This window comes from Herpailurus yagouaroundi, unplaced genomic scaffold (assembly GCF_014898765.1).
Source record: "Herpailurus yagouaroundi ecotype Mexico unplaced genomic scaffold, PumYag 187, whole genome shotgun sequence".
Taxonomy (NCBI): Eukaryota; Metazoa; Chordata; class Mammalia; order Carnivora; family Felidae; genus Herpailurus; species Herpailurus yagouaroundi.
This window is the reverse complement of record NW_024412418.1, coordinates 23,235,844-23,254,869: the sequence shown is the minus strand read 5'-3', so window position 1 is coordinate 23,254,869 and position 19,026 is coordinate 23,235,844. Positions and strand designations below refer to the sequence as shown.

The window sequence follows — 19,026 nt, the reverse complement described above, 5'->3', positions numbered from 1 at the left end:
CCAAATGTAATCATCTAAGTTAAAACATTCGGTAAATAATAAAGCTTTGTACTATTATTTACTGGGAGAACTTGGAGACTAGGGACCAGGTGTTACCTTTGTTACCTTAGTATCTAACATAATACCTGACACAAAGAAGTATTCAGAAAATACTAGCAGACTGATTTCCTTAAAAATCTCAAAAGCATTTATCTGTGCATAGAAGGATATTAACATTTCAAAATTGATTTAATCTATTATGGCCAAAAGCTGGTATTATTATGATGTACCTAAAGCCACAGTTAGCCTCCAGATTTTAGAATAATTGAATTTATATGTCATATATAGAAATGTATTGAGTGGTTGAAAATATATTTTATACCTAAACCTAATAATAATCTTTGAATGATGAAATCTACTTAATCGGCATTGTAGTCAACTCCTTAAAATCCTTCTAATTATTTGAACATTATTAACATTATTAAATGGACTAGAAACACAAACTTTAGCACACTGGACTGCATTTAAAAATCTTTCATGTAATGTGTTTAATGTATTTTAAGTTAATAATGCAGGAAGTAAAATCTTGTAGACCAGAAAAGTGTTGGAATTAGGCAACATTAATCTGACCAAAAAAAAAAAAAAAAAAAAGATCCTGGAGATTATTTCTTACATTGCATTTCCAGGTTTGAATCTAATCACCCAGGCACCCTTTTGCAAAATAACAGCACTCAAGATATATATGAACTAAATCCATGCTTGGTTTGGGAGATTATCTGCTACTAATATACCCTTGAATATTCTTTTAAAATGAGAAATTATATATAGTAGTTACAGGACTAAAACTCAGCAACTGAAAAGTACAGAAACCTTTTTTCAGAGAGAGGTCACTGGAAAATAGTACGGCTAAAAGAAATTTCCTTCTGACACACACCCAGTGACTTAATTTGCATTTACAGAGGGAATGAATTTTTCTTACTCCCACTGAACTTAAAAAAGCAATGAAAATTTACTAAAATTTCCCACTATCAATTTTAAGTTTTAATGAACTTTCTTAAAGAGGCCAGAAAGGTTATATTTTCTTTTCCTTAGACTAAAACCATGAACTATTTGCCATAATCTTCTTGCTATATTATGTAATGACCACACTAAGTTTCTAAGCTAATGAGAACCACCAACAGGACAAAAGTTTGCATGCTTTCTTCTTCTTCTCAGGATGCATCATTTTATTTTATTTTCTCTGGATACACATTTTAATATGCCAGTAGTTGTCAGCAGTGTTGCCCAGTGAGTATTCAAGACTACAGGAAAAACATGATATGGCTTTTAGGGCATCAACTTGTTAAGTTAAACATGGTTTTATAATTAAACATTATATTAAAATGAACACAGATATAGAATAGATAAAAAATGTGCATTAATTTAAACATTAAAACCTCAGACTTCATGGTCTGAATTTTGAACTAATGACTACCATTTGAAAAACACTGCTTTGGGGCACCTGGGTGGCTCAGTCGGTTAAGCATCTGACTCTTGATTTCAGCTCAGGTCATGATCTCACGGTTCATGAATTCGAGCCCTGCATTGAGCTTTGTGCTCACAGTGTAGATCCTGCTTGGATTCTCTCTCTCTCTACCTCTCTCTGTCTCTCTCTGTCTCTCTGTCTCTCTCTGTCTCACTCTCCCTCCCTCTCTCTCTCTCAAAACAAATAAATAGACATTAAAAAAATGAAAAACACTGCTGACTTCTATTACAGATTTTTTCCCTTCATTTTAAAATACTTGGTTGTATTTAGTGATTTTTATTTATTTATTTAAACTGAACTCAAGGTGCCGTCTTAGAGTCCATCCATCAAAGGCTACTAGGGTAGGAATTGGAAATTTCAGATTGACTAGAGTTAGGGCCAGTTGATACATGAAGGCAGGTTAGCACGTGCCCCCATACCACTTCCTCTGTGTAGGTGACTTTATTGCTTACCACAAGTTAAGTGGAATTTCTCTCTTCTCTCTGCAAGGAGTGACATACACACTTACTTCCTAAGCCTCAGGTTCCTAACAGCTGCTGTCCTTTGTCTATGTGACAACCATCATTCTTTAGTATAATAGTAAGCATTTAATTTTTCTCACTCATTTGCTTCATGCTTGTTGTACATACTTCATAAAAGCTATTATCAGCCTCAAGAATTTACCATTCCTCATGGTCTTTATAAACATGCCTAAAGTTTTTTTTTCTTTGTGTCTGAATCTAACTGTTGCACCTTAAAGAGGGCTGTAAGTGAGAATACCTCAGGAAAATCCCCAAAATATAGCATGCTTGTCTTGATGTTGATTCTTTAGGTTGTTAAAAAAAAAATCCATAATTTGTAACACTCTCCAGATGATTGTGATATTCATCCTTAATTAGAGATGTCTAGATTAAATCATCTGGCCCCTTCAGATTTGATTCAGGCCATCATCCAAGCATCCTGCATCAACAATGCCAAGCATTCAAAACTATTGATGTTTAAATTGTGATAGAATTCCCTGAATAACTGATAGAATCAGTGTATATTTTGGTATATTTTGGCAGTGTATATGCACAGTGATTATTTAGAGGCTGAATTCATCTAACCTACTTCACAGGGTATAAATTTTAGAAAGTGAAACCTCCGAGAAATGGATACTTTTTATTCCAATTATCACATTACTTTTTAGAAAATTGGATGTGAGGGTAGTATGAAGGGAGTGAGGTTAACCAGCATGCAAAAGCCAGAGATATATTAGAAATCATAGAAGGAGCAGTTTAAAGACTATTTTTTAATTACTATGTAATTATTGCCCAGAGAAAACCGGACTGTAGATAAATTTTTCTGCATATGAAAAAAAATACATTTATTTCTGGGACTTTTTAAGTGCCCCAGATGAGGAAAAAGAATACTCCAAAAAGAAATTTTGTTTAAATGGTATTGTGACTGTAATACTATCTTTCAAAGTAAAGCTCTTCAAAGTTTTCTTTTTTATTGAGTGAATTAAATTTATCTTTAATTCTCTGGCTATAGTTGGTATGAATTGTGAATTTTATTTTTTTCGTAATAGAACATGCTAGTGTTCTTTCCTTTGATATTGTATGTAGGTGGCAAGATATTGTGAACAAAAACTTAAAATAATCTAAATTGATTGTGGTTACAGGTTAGTTCTATAAAACTTATAACTCTCAGACATGTGAAAAATAAGTGTCTAAAACTTATGCCCATATAACAATTGTATTTAGTTAACTACTTACGGGATAAGCACTGTATAACTACACTTCCTCTCCAAAGCCTGTATAAGTATACTTTGTATCTTACATCTCCTTTTTAGTAGTTGATCACATTTAAGTATGACTTAAAAAAAGAAATGAGTTATACTAAATGTTCTCGCTTCTCAACATAATCACCACCTTTACTGTAAAAAAAAAAAAAGTTTATTATACACTTACAAATTTTTGGGTGATACAAAAGAGTATATGACCTAGTCCATGTGACCCTTAAGAAATTTAGGTTCTTATTGCAGATGAAGCAGGATGCACACAATAATGTTACAAAGTAGCATGTACTGAGCGCCAAATGAATCATCAGTAAGTTCTATAGCAATCTGGGAAGAAGTGATCAGCAAACACTGGAATAGTACAGTCCAATTATGTTGGTGTTTTTATGTGAGCATTACATAGAATCAGAGTTCAGTGTTTGAATACCATGTCAAAAGAGTAAATGAAATGCTAAAATAAGAAAGCAATTTTTAGCAAGAAAATTTCCTTATTAGAAATCTTTTATTCCTTTTCTAATCTTTTTTATACTATTAAAGTATTTATAACATCCCTATGAGGGGCCCAAGTATAATGAAGCCTTCTCTAGACCAAATATTTGGGAAAATTACATTTTTATTTGATATTTCTTTTAGTATCAAGTATCCATCTCCTGAAAATACAGGCCTGAAACTGAGACCAGAAGAAGTCTTCCACTTTAAAGTCCTGTTATATATTCATTTAGCAAAAATTTAAGTGCTTACTATTCTGAGACAATTGCAGAAGCCATCTGCCCAGCCCTGACTTCTCTCCTTAGCTTCAGTACAGTGTGGTCAACTGCTTCATGGGTCTTGCCACTTGGATGTCAACCTAGTGATATCTATCATCTCATATGTGTGTAGTTGGATTTGGTATGCTCATATTTTGTTAATTTTGTTATTTTTTATTTTGTCCATGAGAGAGATTGGTCTTGGTTTTTCTTTTTTGTAATATCTTTGTTGAATTTTATATCAGGGTTATTCTGACCTTGTAAATTGAGTTGAAAGAGATTTCCTCTTTCTCTATTCTCTGGAAGAGCTTATATACTACTACTGATTTTGTTTGTTTGTTTGTTTACATAATATTGATGTTGTATAAATGTTAGAAGAATTCATAATAAAGCCATCTATGCCTGTTTCCTTTGTGTGAGGTTTTATAATTATAGATTTAATATCTTAATGTTTTAGGACTAGTTTACATTTTTTCTTAGGTCAGTTTTATATGTAGGATTTTTCTGGGAAATTTTTTATTTCTTATAAGTTTCTAATTTATTTTCACAAAGTTGCTAACAGTGTCCTCCTATTACATTTTTAATGTCTGTAGAATCTGTAATGACATGTTCTTTTTCATTCCTTATATCAGTAATGTCTCTCTTCTCACTTCATCATCATCTTTATAAGGGGTTAAACAAGTTCCTTAGTATTTTCAAGGAAGAAATTTTTGGTTTTTGTTTAATTCTTTCGATTGTATGTTCTTTTTCTATTTCTATAATTTGTTTTTGCTCTGTAGAATTTCCTACCTCTTTTTAGGAATTTAAATTGCTGTTGTTTAACTTATAAAAATGAATACATAGATCATTGCTTTTCAGCCTTTTTAAACATGAACATTCAAGTATGTGAATTTTTTTCAAATATAATTTTAAAAATATAAGTTTTTATGTGTTACATTTTCATTGGATGTTAAGTTATGCTGTACTTTTTAGCATTGTTTAAAAATATTTACTAATTTCCATTCTTTCTGTATTATTTGGAAGTGTATCACTAAACTTCTAAACATTTGGGGACTTTCTAGCTATTTTCCTATTATTGATTTCCAATTAAGTTCCACTATGTTTAGAAGACACATTCTGTATAGTATCAGTTCTTTGAAATTTGATGAAACTAGTCTTATAGTCGGGCATATAGTCCATTTTTTACATATTCAGTATACCTTTAAAATTATGTATATTGTGTAGTTTTACAGTGGGGAGTTTTCACATTTCAGTTATATCAAAGTTGATAATTATGTATTTGGAGTCTTCTATATGTCTGCTTATTCTATATTTACTAAGAGTGATATTTAAAAAACTACCATGATGATTATGTATGACATTTTCCCCCTTACTTTTTACTTTTCTGTCTCCAAGAGTTAAGTTGTTATTTATAAGCAGCATATAGATTTTAAAAATCTTAGTCTTTGAATTTGAATATTTAACCCAAGAGTATTTAATATAATTACTGTTATATTTGAGTTTAAATCTGTATACTATTTTCCTGTTTGTTTTCTGCTTGCCTAACCTATTCTTTGTTCCTTTTTTTTTTTTTTTAACTCCTTTATTGTCTTCTTTTCTTGTTGTTTTTCTATCTTCTCTCTCTGGTTGCTCATACATTATACATTATTATTCTTTTTAAGGTTACTCTGGAGATCACAATATGCATAATTTGCTATGAAAATCTCACGTAAATTAGTACTTTAATCTCTTTCTGGACACTGGAATTGCAAGAATTTTAAACTCGTTAACTACATTTATCACACGCTTGCCTCTTGTGCTTTAACTTTACATATATAAAAGGCACAAGAAATTATTATTGTCTTATACAGTCAGTATTCATCCAGATTTACCAATATGTTACACATTCCAGTGATCTTCATTCCATCATGTATTTTCTTTCTTTCAACTTGAGATTACTTTCCTTCTGCCTGAAGAAAACTATTTTTAGTATGTCTTTTAGTATGGGTCTGCTAGTGGTGAATTATCTCAATTTTCTTTATCTGAAAATATTTTTATTTCCCTTTCACTTCTGAAAAAAAAATTTACCAGTCTTTTGGCATTCATTACTTCAGTTCTGATTATTGCTCCTGTGAATGCAATATATCATTTTTCTTTGTTCTTAATATTTTAATTTCCCTTGTCTTCACAAATTCTACTATGAAGGTCCCACTGTTGGTTTTGTTTCCTTTTGGTTTTGTTTGTTTATGTATTTATTCTCTTTAGACTTTATTATGCTTTTTGAATCTGTGGCTTGAAACCTTGAATCATTTTGGAGTCTCTTGGTCATTATATCATTATAAACATTGTTTTTTTGCCTCATTTCCTCTCTCTTCTCCTTTGGAATTCCAGTTATACATGTGTTAGATTTCATTACCATGTTACATGTCTCTTATGCTCTGTTCTGTATTTTTCAAATCATTTCCTCTGTCTTTTTCAGTCTTAATACTTTCCACTAAACTATCTTCTATGTCAGTAGTACTTTCATGGTCTATTTTCTAAACTTACCTATTGAATTCTTAATTTTAATTCTTGTGTTTATCTGTTTTCCATTTGCTCTGATTTTCATTTTACTATTGTCTATAGAAGCATTTTTGGGTTGAAATTACTTAATTTATCCTTTCTTTTCTTGAGCATATTAGTTATCTTAAAGTTCATTCTAAGGACTTTATTCTATATTCTGTATGTCTGTTTCTATTATCTATTCCTTAAGGTATTTGGGCTTTATCTCTTGGTCTATCTAGTAGTTTTTTATTTGATTCATACATTGTTTTTGAAAACTCATGGAGCTGTTTTGAGAGTCTGAAATGTATCTTCCTTCAGATATTATTTACTGTTGCTTCTGGTGGGCAATTCATCTAAGACCATATCACCTTATGGCAGTGTGTATTGAACTGATTTGAAACTGTATTGCTGTCTTTGTGTGACTTATTTTTGGTCTACCTTTCCATGAGTTTTAGCCCTTTTGGGTCCCATCTAAAATTTTAGGGCTATTTCCTGGTCATATCCACTTAATGGACTGTAAGCTCAATCTTTGTCTCCCTCATCCTATAAGGTTCCCAAAAGTTCTCCTCAGTTTCATAGCCTCTCAGATTCTACTTGCAAATAAACAAAGGCCTTGAATGTCAGGCTCACTTGTTTGCACTACCCATTTATCTCCTCAAGTCTTAGCTGTTTTTGTAGCTGTCTGATCCCTTCAAACAGATAATTGTAATGCTCCAACTTTCCTAGGTTTTTTCAATGGAAGGGTTGTTCTGATCAAGTTAACTGCTATAGACAGAAATAGATGTTTTCAAATATGTTGATTGGATTATCTTCTGGATTGTCAGCTCTGCAGTCATGGGATTTTATGTTTTATTTACTTATATCACAGGTGCTTAGAACAATGATTGATATTTAATAGTTGCTCAGTAAATATTCATTTGTTGCTTGTTTTTGTAGCCGAGCACTGGACAGTCTAATTTCTAACCTTGCTATGTTTACAACTCACAATAGCTATAGGACTGTAACAGATTAGTGAGTGGAAAAGTTATGAGGCCTGCCAAGCTATTATTCCAGAACAGGGGGGATTACTCCAGTGAATAAATGTTGAAAAATTTCATAAGAGATACAAATACCAATTACATTTTATCATTTCTAAAATGTGTATTATTCTAAAATGTACATTATGAGTTTGAATGAATGGCTAGATCAGTTTTTAACAAGTATTTCCTGAAAGGAAATACAATGGTCAGTAAATATAATGCTATCGAAGATTTTGAACAAATTATGCAAAGCAAAAATAATGTTTTTTTCATTCTATCTCTGCGGTATATGAAACTATTCTTTGAGCAAGGGCATCTTTTAATAATATTTAAAAGTGATCATAATTAATATGAAAATCAAAATATCTTAGATTACATATATATGTGTCTGCAAAGAGCTCTATGTGGTATGGTAAACATAAACATATCAAAAAGTTAACAGTTATCAACATCACTTATCATCAGAGAAATGCAAATCAGAAGTGTGGTGAGATATCACCTCACACCTGTCAGAATAGCTGGAATCAACAACACAAAAGACACCAGGTGTTGGTGAGGAAAAGAGAAGGGAGCCCTCTTGCCCTGTTGGTGGGGATGCATACTGGCTCAGCCACTCTGGAAAACAGTATAGAAATTTCTTGAAAAGTAAAAAAATAGAACTACCCTACAATAGAGCAATTGCACTACTAGGTATTTACCCAAGGAATACAAAAATACTGTTTCAAAAGGATACATGTACCCTGATGTTTGTAACAGCATTATCTGCAATAGCCAAATTATGGAGGCAGCCCAAGTGCCAATTGACTGATGAATGGATAAAGAGGGTGTGACATATAATGCAATATATAATTCCAATATATAATGGAATATTACTCAGCCATGAAAAAAGAATGACATTTTGCCATTTGCAATGACATGGATGGAGCTAGAGAGTGTTATACTGGGTGAAATGGGTCAGTCAGAGATAGGTACCATATTATTTCACTCATATTTGGGATTTAAGAAAGAAAACAAATGAGCAAAGGGGAAAGAGAGAGAGGGAGAGAGAGAGAGGCAAACCAAGAAACAGACTCTTAACTATAGAGAGCAGACTGATGTTTACCAGAGGGGAGGTGGATGGGGAGGGGGGATGGGTTAAATAGGTGATGGGCAAAAAAAATAGGTGATGGGGATTAAGGAGTGCCCTTGTGATGAGCACCAGTTGTTGCGTGGAATTGTTGAATCATTATATTGTACACCTGAAACTAATGTTACCCTGTACATTGACTAAATGGAATTTAAATAAAAACTCAAAAGAAAAGTGAACAAGTTCTCAAACTAAAACGGGCATGGTGAAGTGGAAAGAGAAATAATAGTGGCACATCAAAGAGGTTGGAGAGAAAAATCTTTGTAGTCAAAGGGTCACAGCCAGTATGCCCTGCATTTGGTGGGCTTGAAGGAAATCCTTGCCAATGCTCCCAGCTCTTGATTGGCAGCATAGTGACCAAATTGTAAGAAGAGTATCTAAGGGAATAAAACAACGTGGAGCAGAAGAAGAGAAGTAACATTTCTTGAGGGCTTTTCTATGCCTTAGGGCATCTTAGTAGGTGTTCTCATGTACATTAATTAATATACTCTTCACAAAACTCCATGACATTGGTACTTGCAAATGAGGAATCTGGCTCCAGAATCATTAGACAGTATGCAGCTAGAAGAAGGATGAAGTTATATATCCGATCTTAAATACACAAATCAAATGCTCTTACATCACCAGCCTCAGTACATACCAGTGCACCACAGTTTTTTGTAATAGAGCAGACCCATAACTTGTATTCCAAGTGCAGATCTTGCTGGAGTCAAGATTAACAATACCTAACATAGTCAGATTCAAAAATAATTAAAGAATTAGAAAGCTAATGGTCTGATTCAGTCTGAGTCCAGAACTTTTTGAGATATTTCTTCCATACTAAGTTGAGTTAAAGGGGGGAAATTTGGGGCGCCTGGTTGGCTCAGTCAGTTAAGCATCCGACTCTTGGTTTCAGCTCAGGCCATGATCTCACAGTTCATGGGTTCAAGCCCCGTGTCAGACTCTATGCTCTCAGCACAGAGCCTGCTTAGGATTCACTGTTTACCTCTTTCTCTGCCCCTCCCCTGCTCGCTCGCTCTCTCTCTCTCTCTCTCTCTCCCCCAACCTCAAAAAAAAAACAAAAAACAAAAAACTTAAAAGCGGAAAATTTAAATAGCATGAGATATTAGGAACTGAAATGGAGAGAAATTAAATAACTTGTCCAATACCACAGGGTTTAATAAGTAGCAGAGCCAAGATTTAAACATAAACCTTATGCTGCAGTGTCCCCATTCCACTCTGCCACTGTTGTTTTAAGAAGAAATAAACCACCTCCTCTGTAATTTAGTGAGTTTGTGCATATACCTATCTATATTATGTGCTCTCTTTCATTTTTATATTCCTGTGTCCAGCACCTAATAGATAATCCTTATTCAGCAAATATTTGTTGAGTGCTGAATCTGAAGAACTATAACTATGAAGAGATGGCAAACATTAAAAACAATTAAAGTATTTTAATAAAAAAATCAGACAAACTAGGCAGACTTGTGGATCATGACAAGGTCATAATGGTAAGAAGTAAGAGATCTGAAATGGTACTAAGTAAATAGAAAGTTGAAAGGTATCACAGTATAGTGGTTGCGAACAGAGACTCAGTAGCCAGACTAGCCTGAGTTTGCATTCTAATTCTGCCACTTACTAGTCGTATGACTTGGATAAATAACTTCACCTCTGAACTTGTTTCTTCATCTGCAGATTGCAGGCCATAGTGTCACCTACATCATAAGGTTAGCAGGAGCTGAAATGATTTGATAAGTATAAAGCATAGGGTCTGGCACACAGAAAGCACTCTGGATGTTTGTTCTTACCATTGCTCAAATTAACTACATGTTTCATCCACTGCTTTGGCTCACTCTGAATTCCTATTTGGGAGGCCTAAGGACACGGTAAAAGCAGCCACGGGCCCTGCTTTTTGCCTACAGATCAATTAAATTTAATGACTGGAAAATAGGCAGTACATTGGGATTCATATGAAATAATGTTGACGCTAATGTAAGAAGGACCTGGAGCCACAGTAAAAAAAAAAAACAAAAAGAAAAAAAAAGCTATTTGTATTTTGCTCTTATCCTCTTATGGAATGTTATCACTTAGGTATGTCTCCAAGTGTACACACAAAATGAATGATTCAGGTTTATGATGAAGTGAACCCTGGATTCAGTTCACTTTAAGTTCAGTGAAACAAACTTGAAGTGTCTGGGTACTGTTCCTGGCAGCTTCTTAAGACATGTTAGTTCTCTTCTGCTTTCCATTGCTCTGCTTGTCACTCTAGTTCATATGATTAGAGTTTTCTGCATATCCATCTGCTAGTTCAGTGTACCCTCATTTTTCACCACAGGGCTCCGGTAATGGATTGAAGATGTCCTAGTCTGTAGCCTAAGTGATAGCATCAAGTTGCCTTTACTACTACTCCTGATTTGATGCCTTAGTTTTAGTGACTGGGCTGGTTCTAATTACATGTCTAAGCTTATTGTCTTATGCCTGAATCTCTTCCCTTATTCCTGTTTAGCACCTCAATTCCTTTACACTTGTCCTACACGACTTGTTTTTTTAGGAAAAGTCTGGCCAACAGTTAGAGCCCGCCTATTTGCTGCCACATTTACTTGATGTGAACACAACTAATTCCCAATACATTGCTTTCTTGCAGGCCCCCTACTACCACATGCTACTCCCTCCCAGATGATCACATATTAGCTCTTGCCAGACCCATATGGCAGACTCCTTGTTGGTCTCTGCCCAGAGTTGTATTTCTGGTATCAGAACCTAGCACCTTAGTCTTCCTCTGCATTCTAACATCAAACACCACCACTCACCACTGCGTATTTCTTGTGATGCCTGTAGAGGAAGCTACTCTGTAATATAAATTCTAACTCCGTAGAAGAGAATCTAGAGGGATTTTTTTTTCTCCTTCCTACTTTCAAATTCACTCCTAAATACAAAGAAAGTGGTACATTGTTTGCAAAAATGCCCACTGTAATCCCTCTCTTTTCTCTACATACTCCCTTGTAATATATCTTTACTATTTTTATCAAGAGGTGAATCTAATTTGATAGCCTTTGAACCTGAATTGAGCTGTGGGCTTCCTTTGGCCAATGGGATATTAGAAAATCCTATTGGCATAATCAGAAACTTAAAAAGTACTTCTGTATTGGGGTTGTCCTACCTTGCTGTTTTTGGAACTTGACCACTCTGTGTTGAAGGTTGGGCTAGCTGGCTACATGGTAGAGACACATGGTTTACCCCAGCCAACTTCCCAACCTGTAATTGAGGCCAAATGAGACCAACTAAGCCTCAGTCACCCACTATCAAAAGAATCACCCAGTTGAGCCTAACCTAAATTGTTGATGCACAGAATATGAGCTGATAAATAATTGTTGTTTTAGGCTAATAAGTTTTGGGGTAGTTTGCCACACAGCAAAAGTTAAGTGATTCAGAAAGAATCAAGACTGTCATTAATCATTTTCATGGACCATTTTTTGTTTTTGTCAGTTGTGTATGTTTCTATATTTGTTTATTATGGAAAAGTTCATTACTGTACTTGAGGCTAGAGGCATATAATGACTTAAAGCATTTATTTAGTATTATTGGTGAAGGTGGAAGAGTGTTAAATCCTATGAGGAAAAGTATAATAGTGATGGTTTTCTTCCCTAGCCTGTCTCAGAGTTAGTATCCAAATTCAGTGTTTTTTGAACATTTATGTTCAGACTTCTGAACATAAACATATGTTTTAAATTGTGTTACCTGATTCTACACAAATAAGTCTTCTCTCCATGAAACTGAAAATTATATATCCCTGGGCAGCCAAAGTACCTCTTTTGTATCAAGCATTTTATAAACCATTGGAGTTTTGGGGTTTTAAAACCAAGATGGATAGGTATTCATGTTAACTCCAAGATGTTCAACCCTGTGAGTTGGATACACTTTTATAATTTGTAGAGTAATTCATCTCTAACATCCTTAAACCCTTATTATTAGACTTTATGTGCAGTTAGAGGAGGGATGATGTGCCACATTCAATCCTAAATCAAATACACAGTGAGTTGTAACTACTCTTATATCACCACTGCAGTATATCCCAGTGCACCTTAGTCCTTTATAATAAACAGACCCATCACTTGTACTCAAAATGCAGATGACTTGTTAGAATCAAGATTATCACAGAGAACCTCATAAATGGCTTCCAGCAACCAAGGTATTGTTGACACTCTACTGCTAAGCACTTTGGTTTTTCCTGGGTTTGGGTTGCAGAACCATTCTCACATAGGATGTGCTTTGAGTCACAGTAGTATTCTGCTTACATCCTGGGGAGCCTAAGGTGATGACACACGATGATGACAATTTGAACAAATTGTGCATTTGTAATTATGGCTAAATGTCCTGGTTTGCCTCTATTTTTTGTGACCATCATGATCCTCCCTGGCCAATTCACACTTTGTTACTTGTTTTAAATTTTTTTTTTTAAACGTTTATTTATTTTTGAGACAGAGAGAGACACAGCATGAACGGGGGAGGGGCAGAGAGAGAGGGAGACACAGAATCGGAAGCAAGCTCCAGGCTCTGAGCCATCAGCCCAGAGCCCGACGCGGGGCTCGAACTCGCGGACCGCGAGATCGTGACCTGAGCTGAAGTCAGGCGCTTAACCGACTGAGCCACCCAGGCGCCCCACTGTTACTTGTTTTATAATCCTTGTGAAATACATATGCAAAAAACACTGAAAATTAAAATTTGAAGGAAGGGAGGAAGAAAGAGAAAAGGGGGCATGGAATGTGCCTGTCCAGGAAAATTAGCCTGAACATAATTGTATATATGAAATAATGCCCCGGGGTCTGAAGTTAAGGCTGAGTTTTCATTCGACAGATTGGTCAGTAAACATTGTGGATGGTTTTTTGACTGTGAGAACAATCTAATTCTGGAAACATAACTGATTTCAGCATCAGAAAACTCTGCCTTAATGATCTGCCACATGATTTACTTTGTGCTGTTGCCATGTGGTTACTTTTGTTCCCATGTGACATTTTCATACTTGTGTTTTACACTGAGTTTTGTACCACAAGGATTGTATTTTTATTATTTACTAATAGTCAGGCATAAAACTGTATGAGTACTGTGTGTTAAACAATTATGTTTGAGGGCATCCAAGAATGCAAACACTCCTTATAAGATGTTACTTGTTATTTTACAAGTATGTTAGCTTCAAGCAGGATACTAGCTGTAATACTAAGGAATTAAGACTGGGAAGGAGTGATTTGTTGGAGGTTTTGCTGAAATATAAAGAAGATTCTGTGGTTAAAGGTAATACCTGGATCCTAAAGGGTTGTAGAGAATGTGTAGGGCAGAAATTATACTTAGATCCACAACATTTGACAAAACAAAGCTATACAAACACAGTGATGGAGGAAGCTTAGCAACTGTGTACAGGAAAAAAACTGAAGGGTATTAGGTACCATAAGGCAATGGTGTGAAATCAATTCTAAAATTATTTTGATATCGAGCTGCGTTAATATAGTAACTACAATAAGAAAAGGCCAGAATTGACTTTATTCCATGCTGATCATTATAGAATTTAGATCAAGGGGCATAGGCAAACTGGAACACATTCAGAAAAGAGCGTCTAGCATGATAGATTTTCTTTTTTAATGGAGAATATAGCAGAAGAAACAAGAGTATGGTTTGGAGGAAAGAAGACTTAAAGGAGCATGATAGTTACAATAGTTATGATGTTTGTCTGCCATAGTAAGAGAAAAAGCATTTCTAACTGGCTTCAATAACAAACAACTTATGGGTTTATGTAACTCAAAAGTTCTAAGACAAGTTGGGGATTTTATTTGAGGCTCAATCTAGTGGCTGTTTTGGCCAAAAATGGTTACTCTCTACTTTCTTTGGGTCAGGATATTTGCTGGCAACAGTCCAGGCAGTGTGCTTCTTTCATGTCAAGTGAGAGCCTGAAAAACCTTTTTCTTCCTATATAGTTCATTGAAAGAAAGAGTAATTTTCTTTTCCTAAATCCCTAGGAAATATCTCTTATATCTAACTGGCTAGAATTGTGACATATGCCAGTCTCTGAACAAATTATATAGGCTTGGAGATGGTATGTAAATTAGGATGGCTAATCACAAATCTACATCTTTTTTTTAAAGTTTATTTATTTATTTTTGAGAGAGAGAGAGCACATAGAGGAGGGGTAGAGGGAGAGGGAGACAGAGAATCCCTAGCAGGCTCCATACTGTCTGTGCTGAGCCTGACACAGGGCTCAGACTTACGAACTGTGAGATCATGACCTGAGCCAAAACCAAGAATTGGATGCTTAACCAGCTGAGCCACCCAGGCGCCCCCACAAATCTACATCTTGAGCTAAGATACTACGTCTGTCAAGATTCTCAGGAGAAATAGAATCAGCAAAAGATACCCACATACACACACACACACACACACACACACACACACACACACTTACATATATTGTATTATATATTGATATATATTATAATTTATAGACTATACATAAAATATATTTTTATATATAAATTGTGTGTGCAAGTATATTTATTTTGAGAGAGAGTGCATGTGTGCAAGCAGGGGAGGGGCAGAGGAAGAGGGAGAGAATCCCAAGCAGGTTTCACCCTGTGTGCAGAGCCTGCCGCAGGGCTCAGTCTCACACCTGAGTGGTCACCACGTGGGATGATATTAAGATTTGGTCACTTGAGCAACTGAGCCACCCAGGCTCCCCCAAAGTGAGCTGATTATTAACCAAATCTACAAACTACCTGCACAGCAACACCTTGATTATTGTCTGATTAAATAACTGGGTACTGTAGCCTAGCCGAGTTGACACATAAACCATCATAGATATAATGAGTCTCTTCCAAAATACATGGCTGAAATTTTGAGGTCCTGTTGAAACAGAGATTGGCAACTAAGAGGTAGCCAACAAATATCCCTTACAATGACCAACAGAAGAAATGTAAAAGGCTTCCATGGTTGTGAGTTTTCAATTGTTTTACATAGACTGACACCAAGAGGAAAAAATGTAGAAATAGTGAGGAAACAGCTATCAACTAAAAAATAACTAAGAAAACAGTAGTGAGTTCTTATTATTGGCACTGTTCAAACACGGACCAGGGGATTGTGGTGTAAGGCCTTAAAATAAAATCCCAATATTATGTGTTCTTGACATCTGAGGAAAACTAGGAGATCCTCCAGTGGACCAACCAAAAATTGTCCTCCCCACTGTGCTCCCACAGATAAAAGTCCCTGAGCCAAATGACCCTTGTTAACAACATCTGCTTATCATTGAAAAGCAGGTTTCAGTTCCCTGCCCATGGAATTACTCAGACAAGACAATCACTTTCATGGGAACGAAGGGCCACTGCTCTTTTGTTAGTATAAAACCTGCATCCTACAGCCTCTCCCTGCCCATTCTGTCTGTGAGTACAACCCCCTTGTAGCCATGCAGGGCACATGCTGCCCTCCTCCCCTGGGCTGTAAGTGTGTGTGATTAATAAACTGTCAATCTCATCTGTCCAGTGGTCAGGTGCCATATTTCAAGCAATGAATGTCCATAATCCTAGAATGGGAATCCTTCCCTCACCAATGGGGTGAACGGGAGGTGGCTAAAAAATAACTGCCCCCCCCCCCCGAACCCAGGCCATTCAACTGTGATAGTGGAGAGGGAAGAGATTCAAACATCAGTTAAATAATTGGAATAAGTGATTTGTGAGTTGCTTTTCAATCCCATGATTCTATTTTTTGTGTTCCCGGTATTAGTATTAGCATTCATTTTATATTTTCCAAAGACAGACATAACAATCCATCTTTCTACGATTAGCCCCCATCAGGTTGTTTCACAGACTATTCATTTGTACATTTCTTCCTCTCATTTCAAAGCTCAGAAAGCCATGCTTTATTAATTTTTACATACCTTCAATTAACATAATGCCTGAGAGATAGCAGATATTCAATGAATTTTTGGGGAGTGAATCTGAGAATCACTTTCTCCATTCGAATTTGGGAAAAAATTACCAATGAGCAGTGAAATTGTCCTTAAACATAACACATAAGTAAACATTATAAATACGAATTCCCCAACACTGTTGAAATCCAAATTCACCCTATCCACCTGTAGATGGAGGGAATGAGGTCTTGGGAGAGTTGCCATTTTTTTTCTCTTCTCATTCCCCATCCAAATTGCATACCAGTTGCCCTAAGGCTTCCGAAGAACCCTGCAGGCAGCATCTCACTTTGTGTAGGAAGGAGAATTAGTATAGCTGCAAGGTGATCCCAACTTCTTGCCTGTCTGTTGATTTTGAATGCTCCATTGATTTCAAAATCCCTGCTGAAAGCTAAAACATGCTTCTGCAAGAAGGTATTTATTTTAAGCATAGTTTCATGCTTCAAGTATGCAGCTACACAGTACCCCTATCCTAAATTATGGGAAAAATATGGAGAAAGCTAAAATGCTTTGCTTGAAGATGTTTGACATATCTTTTTTCTGTGATCTCTACTTTATTATTTGTTGTAATTAAATTGGCTTACTCAAAAAATTTTTCCAGTTTTATTGAGATAGTAATGCATATAGCACTGTATTAATTTTAAGGTGTACAGTGTAATGATTTGACCCACATATATTGTCAAATGATTACCATGATAAGTTTAGTTAACATCCATCATATGTATTCACTTTATTTATCTGGACATTTCTACCTTTTAACCACCTTCATCAAATTCTCTTTTTCCCCATCTCCTACCTCTGGTAATCACAAATCTGATCTGCCTTTTTTTTTTTTTTTAATCAATTTGGCTTTTTTCTCTCTCTCTCATTTTTTAAGATTTCACATGTGAGATCATATAGTATTTGTCTTTCTCTGTCTGATTTATTTTACTTAACATAATGCCCTTAAGGTCCATATATGCTGTCACAAATGACAGGACTTCCTTCCTCTTTTGTGGCTGAATAATATTCCTGTGTGTGTGTGTGTGTGTGTGTGTGTGTGTGTGTGTGTGTGTGTGTGTATGTGTATGCAGCTTCTTTATTCATCTTTTGGTGGACACTTAAGTTGTTTGCATGTTCTGGCTATTGTAAATAATGCTGCTATGAAAACGGGGGTGCACATATCTCTTGAACAGAATGTTTTCATTTCCTTTTGATATATTTACAGAAGTGGAATTGCTGGATCCTATGGTAATTCTATTTTTAATTTTTTGAGCAACTTCTGCATTGTTTTCCATAGTAGCTGCACTAATTTACATTCCCACCAACAGTGCACAGTTCCCTTTTCTCCACATCCTCATCAGCATTTGTTATCCCTAAATTTATTCTTTTGATAAATGATATGTGCTTTTTTTTCCTAACCTATAGATTTAAGATTTATTTGTTTTAAGAAAAAAGTGAATGACCTGATCTGACAAAGGGATTTTGCAAATTCAGTGACTTATTGTATACCTTCACATAGGTATACAATAAATTACATTTATTAGCAAAACTAAAATTACATTAAATCACCTCTGGTGTTGAAACCAAGGATGTAAAGTTTCCATTTCCAAATGTCTTTATGTAGTACTAAACATGTGGTTGGTATAAATATATATTGGTTAAATAAGCTAATAATAGGATACACTTCGTTTCATTGATCATAGACCTTAAGAATTTAATATAACAGAAGTCTTTTCTCCCATCTCCTGGGTTTATTCACAGTAAACAGATCCGAGCTATGCTAGGCCAGTTCAGCCAGGCAGAAGCCTTATTAATGAAAGCTGGAGTGCAGCCAGGGACTTTGGATGGAGTTCTTTTGGATCTTGGGTGTTCCTCCATGCAACTTGATGCTCCTGAAAGAGGTTTTTCCCTTCGGAAGGACGGCCCCTTGGACATGAGAATGGATGGTGGCAGGTGAGTATTGATAAAGCATTTCTCCTCACAACAAGAAATCAATTTTGCAAAAACACCCTGAATTTAATTTCCTTTTAAGACTGCAGAATTCCCATCACACGCCCTCACCTAACACTATCCATACATAATAAATCAGTTTTGTTTGCTACTCATTATAGACTTTAGTGTTTCTCTAGGTTTGAGATTCTAAAAGAAAAATCATTGCTGTCTTTACACAAAATAGTGAGGAGGATAACTTTCATACTAATTATCTTTTTTATAGATACAATATGGGCTTTTAGACTGCTTACAATATTGATTAATGTGAATCTGAAACAATGGATCCATTTTTATGCAGGCCCAACTATTCCTCTTGTGAGATGTAAAAGGAACTCTATTTAACACATATTCTTTTGAGTCCTGCATGAAATGCAGGATTCTAGGGGTCAGTGATTGTGTGTTTTGTGCTGTCTCTTGTATAGTCACTTTTATTTAACATTCTCCAGGGAAA

General features: G+C 35.3%; 1 protein-coding gene across 9 annotated transcripts in view; it reads left to right on the top strand.

The window, feature by feature from the left end:
- The window catches only part of METTL15 (methyltransferase 15, mitochondrial 12S rRNA N4-cytidine), a 259,172-nt gene that overhangs the window by 135,706 nt on the left and 104,440 nt on the right, over positions 1-19,026 (top strand). For all 9 annotated transcript variants that reach the window (XR_005796943.1, XM_040495564.1, XM_040495566.1 and 6 more), the window contains one exon: positions 18,345-18,536. Coding sequence is in view for 8 of the 9 variants with exons in the window: in XM_040495564.1 (XP_040351498.1) it covers positions 18,345-18,536 (192 nt within the window). In the remaining variant the exon portion in view is untranslated. The remainder of the gene's footprint in view (positions 1-18,344; positions 18,537-19,026) is intronic.